The sequence below is a fragment of the Salvelinus alpinus genome, chromosome 2 (genome assembly GCF_045679555.1).
Source record: "Salvelinus alpinus chromosome 2, SLU_Salpinus.1, whole genome shotgun sequence".
NCBI lineage: Eukaryota > Metazoa > Chordata > Actinopteri > Salmoniformes > Salmonidae > Salvelinus > Salvelinus alpinus.
In genome coordinates this window covers 86113829-86124192 of record NC_092087.1, presented here as the reverse complement: position 1 = coordinate 86124192, position 10364 = coordinate 86113829, and the positions used below count along the sequence as shown (strand labels likewise).

The window sequence follows — 10364 nt, the reverse complement described above, 5'->3', positions numbered from 1 at the left end:
GAGAAAGCTTTTTTTCTCTCAAATGTTGTGAACAAATTGGTTTACATCCCTGTCAGGGAGTGTTTCTCCTTTGCCAAGATAATCTATCTACCTGACAGGTGTGGCATATCAAGAAGCTGATTAAACTGCATTATAATTACACAGGTGCACCTTGTGCTGGGGATAATAAAAGGCCACTCTAAAATATGCAGTTTTGTCACAAAACACAATGCCACAGATGTTTCAAGTTTTGAGGGAGCGTGCAATTTGCATGCTGACTGCAGGGATGTCCACGCCATCCCAACCTACACATCCAGCGTCTTCACCAGTGGGATCGTCTGAGACCAGCCACCCGGACAGATGACACTCATTCTGATTGGCTGGGCCTGGCTCCCCAGTGGGTGGGGCTATGCCTTCCCAGGCCCAGCCATGGCTGAGCCCCTTCCCAGCCATGTAAAATCCAGTTATATGAACCGTAACTCAGTAAAATCATTGAAATGTTTGCATGTTGCTTTTATATTTTTGTTCAGTATATGTTGAAAGCAGGTGCTTCCACACAGGTGTGGTTTCTGAGATAATGAAGCAATTAACATCCCATCATGCTTAGGGTCATGTATAAAAAATGCTGGGCAGGGCATGATACAGCGTTTTCCACCACCGTCAAAAAAACACAGAATGATGGAATTTATTGTGAAAGAATGGTGTCGCTTCCCTCCAATATAGAGTTCCAGAGACTTGTAGAATCCATGCCAAGGCGCATGAAAGCTGTTCTGGCTCGTGGTGGCCCCAGCACCCTATTAAGACACGTTATGTTGGTGTTTCCTTTATTTTGGCAGTTACCTGTATGCGCTCCATTGTATCAACTGTAGGGTTGTACTGCCAAACTACATTCTGTACATTTCCTTTTCAGACAAAGGGCATAGTGTTACATCACCTCCTGTTGAAACCTAGCCAGACTCTCTCTCTCTCCTTTCTCTGTCTGTCTGTCTGTCTGTCTGTCTGTCTGTCTGTCTGTCTGTCTCTTATTTCCCTGTCTCTGTCTCTCTCTCTCTGTCTCTCTTCTCTCTCTGTCTCTTTCTCTCTGTATCTCTCTTTCTCTTCTCTGTCTCGCTCATATATATATATATATATATATATATATATATATATATATATCTATATATATATATACAGTACCAGTCAAAAGTTTGGACACACCTACTCATTCCTGAGTTTTCTTTATTTTTACTATTTTCTACATTCTGTACATTTCCTTTTCAGACAAAGGGCATAGTGTTACATCACCTCCCGTTGAAACTTAGCCAGACTCTCTCTCTCTCTTCTCTCTGTCTCTCTATCTCATCATCTGTCTGGTATGACACCATGTCAACATGACATCTCCTATGCTTAAACAGACTATGCTACAATGTCATAAGAATGTCACAAAAAAACCTGTAGGCAACAAACAGAGATTTTATTACATTTTATGGCATAAATCATCCCCATACATTTCCAGAAATGCTATTGACAGCTAGAGGAAACCTAATAGATCAACATTGAAGATGTGGATGAAGCCTCGTCCAGGACTAAAAAGCATTCTCATTAGAGATTTTAAAATGAAATAACTTTTTAGTCCTGGACTTGGTGTCTGGGAAACAGGGCCTGATTTAAGTAAATGCATGGTTGTATGAACTTTGACCTACAAAGCAAACCAATCACTGTTTAGATCAGGGGTAGGCAACTAGATTCAGAGGCAGGACGATTTTTGTCGGAGCAGATGGTTGGGGATCCGGTACATAAATCATTTGGTTGTCTGCTTTCCCCCGCCGCAAGATACTATCAAGGACACCTTGACTTGTGTGTACACTGTGACATTCAACACTGTGTGTGTGTTAAGTGTATTGTCCTTTAAATGGTGCAGTGTTCTGTTACCCCCAAAGCCTTTTTCAGCCTGACTGTGGAAGCCTTGTGACGTATGGCACCGCCCACCACTGGGGAACACAGCACACACACTGCACAAACACACACACACACACACACACACACACACACACACACACACACACACACACACACACACACACACACACACACACACACACACACACACACGAGCACACATTAATGCACGCACACACACTTGAGTCTGTTTGTTTTGTCCACAGAATTTTAAATATTCAGATGTCACTGCATCCTCCCAAGTTCTTTGTGTAATCTCTAGCTATGTAAACACATTATCACCAGTAAAACACCAGAGTCTCTAGCCCCATAAAAAAATCCTCTCCACAGCAGAGTCTCTAGCCCCATAGAAAATCCTCTCCACACCAGAGTCTCTAGCCCCATAGAAAATCCTCTCCACAGCAGGGTCTCTAGCCCCATAGAAAATCCTCTCCACAGCAGGGTCTCTAGCCCCATAGAAAATCCTCTCCACAGCAGGGTCTCTAGCCCCATAGAAAATCCCCTCCACACCAGAGTCTCTAGCCCCATAGAAAATCCTATCCACACCAGGGTCTCTAGCCCCATAGAAAATCCTCTCCACACCAGAGTCTCTAGCCCCATAGAAAATCCTATCCACACCAGGGCTGCAATAGGGAAATGACAGTAGAGGGTTTTGTTATATTAAAGCTCTATAGCAGCTCATGGTTATCATGTCACTGCAAGAATGCTGATGGTCATTCCTTCATTCTAGAATCAACGCTTTTCTCTATGGGTTTTACATTCATCATCTCTCTTTCTTTCTCTCTGTCTCTCTCTCTCTCACTCCCTCTGTCTACCTACTTCTTCCCTCGCTCGTTCTTTCTCTATGACAGCGAACTATCGCCACCTAGTGGTTCAAGGGATACTTTACTGGTCTGACTATGGACTTCAGGCTGTAACTTTACCTGGGTTGTTTACCGGACACAGATCATGTCAATGTACTAGAATAAATTTGTATAATACTACAGTATATTCTAGCGTTCAGTTTTTTCACCAAATGTCCTTTAGCTAAGTAGGAACTGAAGTTTCAATATCCTGAAACAAGCATATCAAAACATGTTTCATTTCAAAGCTCCTCTGACAGTTGTAATGAAATCCACATCACAGTCCGCGGTTAATTTTAAGTTTCAGCTTTCATCTATTCATCTTCAGATGATATCTGAGTTTCATTATTGCTTTGCCTAGAGAGTGGCTGTGGCAGGCAGACACATGCCCACATGCAGGAAACGTTGCGGTCAAGCTAGTCTCGTGTAGCCCTACCTAACTATAATGTTACAGGCTATGGATGCGCAACTACACTTAGGAACACGGTATCAGGTGGAACTTGGACGAGAGAGCGCTCGTAAAGCTTAGTGTAGTGGCGCATTTATTCTGTCGGTCTGATAGCTTGATCATTTACGAGAGTCAGATGTAGCTCGACCGATTTCAGGAAACGGCGCAGATAAAGGCAGTTGAACGAACAACGAAGATCGATTCAACCGGCGGTTAAACTGTGGGGTAACCGCTGTCAATACTGGCTCTTTTATCCAGTTTTAAAGTTATATACTTTAAGTGTTTTGTATATTTTCTATTCAAGTTGATAATGCTGGATGGTCGAACTGATGAAGTTCACAAGAGACATTTGCCGACTGCTGGGTATTGGAGGCGGTAAGTAAAACTAACTGCGAGGCCACTGCAAAGTTATTGAACTCATAAATGTCTATGTATTTTACGTCGACCACGGGCCACATTTAAACTGATTGACAAACAGCTGTGGAGTGTTTATCTACTTCTCGCTGGCGAGTCGGCTCGACTGAAGACAAGTTACACAAGTTAAAATGCTCCTATGCTTTGTGATAGCCTATTGTGATCACACATGGGAGTGATATTATTTTGTTTATGTCAGTCATGAACGTTCCTATAAAAGGTTGCCTTGTATTTAAAGCGGCAGTCCGCAGTTGAAACCATAACAAATCTGAGGGATGGAGTTGGAAAAATGTAACCGCTCTCAAATTCATAGTTCGAGTTGCGGATGTAAGGGCGGATCAGCCATGATATCAAAATTATAATTGTATTCATGTTTTGAGCCTGTATAGTGTTTGTTTACATATACTTTGTTTACAAACATTGGAGTAAAACAAGCTTATATTTTGGGTTCTGATGGGGTGCAACAGTTGAACTAAGCTCATGAGGATCAATGGGTATATATCATTCATTTAAGTCCAAAAATGTATGTAGGAACTGCAGATTGCCCCTTTTTAAATAAATTATATTTGCTTTTGGGTTCCCGAGTGACACAGCGGTCTAAGGCACTGCATCTCAGTGCTAGAGGCGTCACTACAGACCCTGGTTTGATTCCAGGCTCTATCACAACTAGCCGTGATTGGATGTCCCATAGGGTGGGGCACAATTTACCCAGCATCGTCCTGGTTAGGGTTTGGCCGGGGTAGGCCCTCATTGTAATTAAGAATTTGTTCTGAACCGACTTGCCAAGTTAAATAAGGTTAAATAAGTACAAATAAAACATAATTGTTGCTCTCCCACTCACATAATCAGTATGTTTCTACTTCAATCCCGTGTGTAGGCTTTTCTGTCTCTCTGCTCTATCTGCATGTGCCGACACGCCACATCGGAATCTGACACTTTGTTTCCATTATGCTTACAAGACACGGTGCAGTGCACATAGCTCAGGGGACACAGTCCTCTTGGCTCGAGGGTTGTGTGTCTTTGTGGAACAGATCTGCTCCTTTGTATCTCAGATGGCAGACAATGGTGCCTGTAATTCCAGGGTAGTGGGTTCAATTGCCGGGACCACCCATATGTAAATTGTATGCACGCATGACTGAAAGTTGCTTTGGATAAAAGAGTACGTTAAATGGCATATGTTATTACATTAACTCTGGATGAAACTCTCCCCTAAATGTACGAGAACAAATTGATGACTAATTCCAATATAACGCAGTCACCAGTAACTCCCAGACTCTTGTTTAAATCTAAAGGCCTTCTATTCCCTAGTTCCTGGTTCAGTCTTTTGTCTCAAATGGGTGTTGTGGTGGTGAATTCAGGCCGCTTCTTCTATAAGCCAAGGCCACAGAGGACTGTAGTGTGTATAAGCCAAGGTCACAGAGGACTGTAGTGTGTATAAGCCAAGGCCACAGAGGACTGTAGTGTGTATAGGCCACAGAGGACTGTAGTGTGTATAGGCCACAGAGGACTGTAGTGTGTATAGGCCACAGAGGACTGTAGTGTGTATAGGCCACAGAGGACTGTAGTGTGTATAGGCCACAGAGGACTGTAGTGTGTATATAAGCCAAGGCCACAGAGGACTGTAGTGTGTATAAGCCAAGGCCACAGATGACTGTAGTGTGTATAAGCCAAGGCCACAGAGGACTGTAGTGTGTATAGGCCACAGAGGACTGTAGTGTGTATAGGCCACAGAGGACTGTAGTGTGTATAGGCCACAGAGGACTGTAGTGTGTATATAAGCCAAGGCCACAGAGGACTGTAGTGTGTATAAGCCAAGGCCACAGAGGACTGTAGTGTGTATAAGCCAAGGCCACAGAGGACTGTAGTGTGTATAAGCCAAGGCCACAGAGGACTGTAGTGTGTATAGGCCACAGAGGACTGTAGTGTGTATAAGCCAAGGCCACAGAGGACTGTAGTGTGTATAAGCCAAGGCCACAGAGGACTGTAGTGTGTATAAGCCAAGGCCACAGAGGACTGTAGTGTGTGTATAAGCCAAGGCCACAGAGGACTGTAGTGTGTGTATAAGCCAAGGCCACAGAGGACTGTAGTGTGTGTATAAGCCAAGGCCACAGAGGACTGTAGTGTGTATAAGCCAAGGCCACAGAGGACTGTAGTGTGTGTATAAGCCAAGGCCACAGAGGACTGTAGTGTGTATAAGCCAAGGCCACAGAGGACTGTAGTGTGTATAAGCCAAGGCCACAGAGGACTGTAGTGTGTATATAAGCCAATGCCACAGAGGACTGTAGTGTGTATAAGCCAAGGCCACAGAGGACTGTAGTGTGTGTATAAGCCAGGGCCACAGAGGACTGTAGTGTGTGTATAAGCCAAGGCCACAGAGGACTGTAGTGTGTATAAGCCAAGGCCACAGAGGACTGTAGTGTGTGTATAAGCCAAGGCCACAGAGGACTGTAGTGTGTGTATAAGCCAAGGCCACAGAGGACTGTAGTGTGTGTATAAGCCAAGGCCACAGAGGACTGTAGTGTGTGTATAAGCCAAGGCCACAGAGGACTGTAGTGTGTGTATAAGCCAAGGCCACAGAGGACTGTAGTGTGTAGCTAGGCCTGGGCTGTTGCACTCACTAACTGACATTGCTCAAGATACTCTACTAGACCAATATGCACTCCACTTGACCAATATGCACTCCACTTGACCAATATGCACTCCACTAGACCAAGATGCACTCCACTAGACCAAGATGCACTCCACTAGACCAATATGCACTCCACTTGACCAATATGCACTCCACTAGACCAATATGCACTCCACTTGACCAAGATGCACTCCACTAGACCAAGATGCACTCCACTAGACCAAGATGCACTCCACTTGACCAATATGCACTCCTCTAGCCCAAGATGCACTCCACTTGACCAATATGCACTCCACTAGCCCAAGATGCACTCCACTAGACCAAAATGCACTCCACTAGACCAAGATGCACTCCACTAGACCAAGATGCACTCCACTAGACCAAGATGCACTCCACTAGACCATGATGCACTCCACTTGACCAAGATGCACTCCACTTGACCAAGATGCACTCCACTAGGCCAAGATGCACTCCACTTGACCAAGATGCACTCCACTAGACCAATATGCACTCCACTTGACCAATATGCACTCCACTTGACCAAGATGCACTCCACTTGACCAAGATGCACTCCACTAGACCAAGATGCACTCCACTAGACCAAGAAGCATTCCACTTGACCAAGATGCACTCCACTAGACCAATATGCACTCCACTTGACCAAGATGCACTCCACTTGACCAAGATGCACTCCACTTGACCAAGATGCACTCCACTTGACCAAGATGCACCCTACTAGACCAATATGCACTCCACTAGACCAAGATGCACTCCACTTGACCAAGATGCACTCCACTAGACCAAGATGCACTCCACTAGACCAAGATGCACTCCACTAGACCAAGATGCACTCTACTAGACCAAGATGCACTCCACTAGACCAAGATGCACTCCACTTGACCAAGATGCACTCCACTTGACCAAGATGCACTCCACTAGACCAAGATGCACTCCACTTGACCAAGATGCACTCCACTAGACCAAGATGCACTCCACTAGACCAAGATGCACTCCACTAGACCAAGATGCACTCCACTTGACCAAGATGCACTCCACTTGACCAAGATGCACTCCACTAGACCAAGATGCACTCCACTTGACCAAGATGCACTCCACTTGATCAAGATGCACTCCACTAGGCCAAGATGCACTCCACTAGACCAAGATGCACTCCACTAGACCAAGATGCACTCCACTAGACCAAGATGCACTCCACTTGACCAAGATGCACTCCACTTGACCAAGATGCACTCCACTTGACCAAGATGCACTCCACTTGACCAAGATGCACTCCACTTGACCAATATGCACTCCACTTGACCAATATGCACTCCACTTGACCAAGATGCACTCCACTAGACCAAGATGCACTCCACTTGACCAAGATGCACTCCACTAGACCAAGATGCACTCCACTTGACCAAGATGCACTCCACTTGACCAAGATGCACTCCACTAGACCAAGATGCACTCCACTAGACCAAGATGCACTCCACTTGACCAAGATGCACTCTACTAGACCAAGAGATAGGAATCGAACCTGCAATAATTGGGCCATGCTTTTAACAAAATGTCAATACACACTTCTGTGAAACACCAAATGAACCCTTGTATGTAGACACTGGTAATGTTACGCAGTAGGCTAACAACATGTATTTAAACAGTAACAATCCACACGCTAATTGTTACCCCCGATCAACAAGTTGCTAGAGAGAGAGAGAGAGCCGGCTGAGATATACATAACATTCCTCTCTTCCACAGTAAACCGAAACTAGTTAAACGTCATTCCAGGCTATTTTCAGCACCTCTGATTCCGTCAGCTGGAGGTTTTGCAACAGCATCCGAGCAGAGAGCAGAGTCAGCAGACAACCTGGACGTGTCACCAGAGTCAGCAGACAACCTGGACGTGTCACCAGAGTCAGCAGACAACCTGGACGTGTCACCAGAGTCAGCAGACAACCTGGACGTGTCACCAGAGTCAGCAGACAACCTGGACGTGTCACCAGAGTCAGCAGACAACCTGGACGTGTCACCAGAGTCAGCAGACAACCTGGGCGTGTCACCAGAGTCAGCAGACAACCTGGACGTGTCACCAGAGTCAGCAGACAACCTGGACGTGTCACCAGAGTCAGCAGACAACCTGGGCGTGTCACCAGAGTCAGCAGACAACCTGGGCGTGTCACCAGAGTCAGCAGACAACCTGGGCGTGTCACCAGACAACCTGGACGTGTCACCAGAGTCAGCAGACAACCTGGGCGTGTCACCAGAGTCAGCAGACAACCTGGACGTGTCACCAGAGTCAGCAGACAACCTGGGCGTGTCACCAGAGTCAGCAGACAACCTGGACGTGTCACCAGAGTCAGCAGACAACCTGGACGTGTCACCAGAGTCAGCAGACAACCTGGGCGTGTCACCAGAGTCAGCAGACAACCTGGGCGTGTCACCAGAGTCACCAGACAACCTGGACGTGTCACCAGAGTCAGCAGACAACCTGGACGTGTCACCAGAGTCAGCAGACAACCTGGACGTGTCACCAGAGTCAGCAGACAACCTGGGCGTGTCACCAGAGTCACCAGACAACCTGGACGTGTCACCAGAGTCAGCAGACAACCTGGGCGTGTCACCAGAGTCAGCAGACAACCTGGGCGTGTCACCAGAGTCAGCAGACAACCTGGACGTGTCACCAGAGTCAGCAGACAACCTGGACGTGTCACCAGAGTCAGCAGACAGTCTGGACGTGTCACCAGAGTCAGCAGACAACCTGGACGTGTCACCAGACAACCTGGACGTGTCACCAGAGTCAGCAGACAACCTGGGCGTGTCACCAGAGTCAGCAGACAACCTGGACGTGTCACCAGAGTCAGCAGACAACCTGGGCGTGTCACCAGAGTCAGCAGACAACCTGGACGTGTCACCAGAGTCAGCAGACAACCTGGACGTGTCACCAGAGTCACCAGACAACCTGGACGTGTCACCAGACAACCTGGACGTGTCACCAGACAGCCTGGACGTGTCACCAGAGTCAGCAGACAGCCTGGACGTGTCACCAGAGTCAGCAGACAGCCTGGACGTGTCACCAGAGTCAGCAGACAACCTGGACGTGTCACCAGACAACCTGGACGTGTCACCAGAGTCAGCAGGCAACCTGGGCGTGTCACCAGAGTCAGCAGACAACCTGGGCGTGTCACCAGAGTCAGCAGACAACCTGGACGTGTCACCAGACAACCTGGGCGTGTCACCAGAGTCAGCAGACAACCTGGACGTGTCACCAGACAACCTGGGCGTGTCACCAGAGTCAGCAGACAACCTGGACGTGTCACCAGAGTCAGCAGACAACCTGGACGTGTCACCAGTCTACCAGGTCGTTGTTGTTGTGGTATTCAAATGAGACGCACCTGATCGCTGTCATCACACTGAAGAGGCAGTGTAGGTTTGACGATAACATCTGGGGCTGGCCGCCTTCCAAATGGCATCCTATTCCCTATGCACTCTCTGGTCGAATGTAGTGCACTATATAGGGAATGGGGTGCCCTTTGAGACGCGCCTGGAGGAAGTCTTTTACTTTCAGTTTGATTGTCCTCTGACTTTTAGCTGCAGAGAAATCCTCTTTCGTGATGAATCACTCATGTTTGGTCAAACCAGAAGCATGTCTGTGTCAGAAGCATGTCTGTGTCAGAAGCATGTCTGTGTCAGAAGGATGTCTGTGTCAGAAGGATGTCTGTGTCAGAAGCATGTCTGTGTCAGAAGCATGTCTGTGTCAGAAGCATGTCTGTGTCAGAAGCATGTCTGTGTCAGAAGGATGTCTGTGTCAGAAGGATGTCTGTGTCAGAAGGATGTCTGTGTCAGAAGGATGTCTGTGTCAGAAGCATGTCTGTGTCAGAAGCATGTCTGTGTCAGAAGGATGTCTGTGTCAGAAGGATGTCTGTGTCAGAAGCATGTCTGTGTCAGAAGGATGTCTGTGTCAGAAGGATGTCTGTGTCAGAAGCATGTCTGTGTCAGAAGCATGTCTGTGTCAGAAGCATGTCTGTGTCAGAAGGATGTCTGTGTCAGAAGGATGTCTGTGTCAGAAGGATGTCTGTGTCAGAAGGATGTCTGTGTCAGAAGGATGTCTGTG

General features: G+C 47.0%; 1 protein-coding gene across 2 annotated transcripts in view; it reads left to right on the top strand.

The window, feature by feature from the left end:
- Positions 1-3237: 3237 nt before the first annotated feature.
- Positions 3238-10364, top strand: part of LOC139568005 (uncharacterized) — a 40945-nt gene continuing 33818 nt past the window's right edge. Inside the window, exons 1-2 of one of the 2 annotated variants that reach the window (XM_071389668.1) lie at positions 3238-3432; positions 3512-3582. In XM_071389668.1, coding sequence (XP_071245769.1) covers positions 3525-3582 — 58 coding nt within the window. In that variant the 5' untranslated portion in view covers positions 3238-3432; positions 3512-3524. Of the gene's footprint in view, positions 3583-10364 lie in introns of both variants that reach the window. The other variant, XM_071389667.1, reaches the window with a different exon arrangement.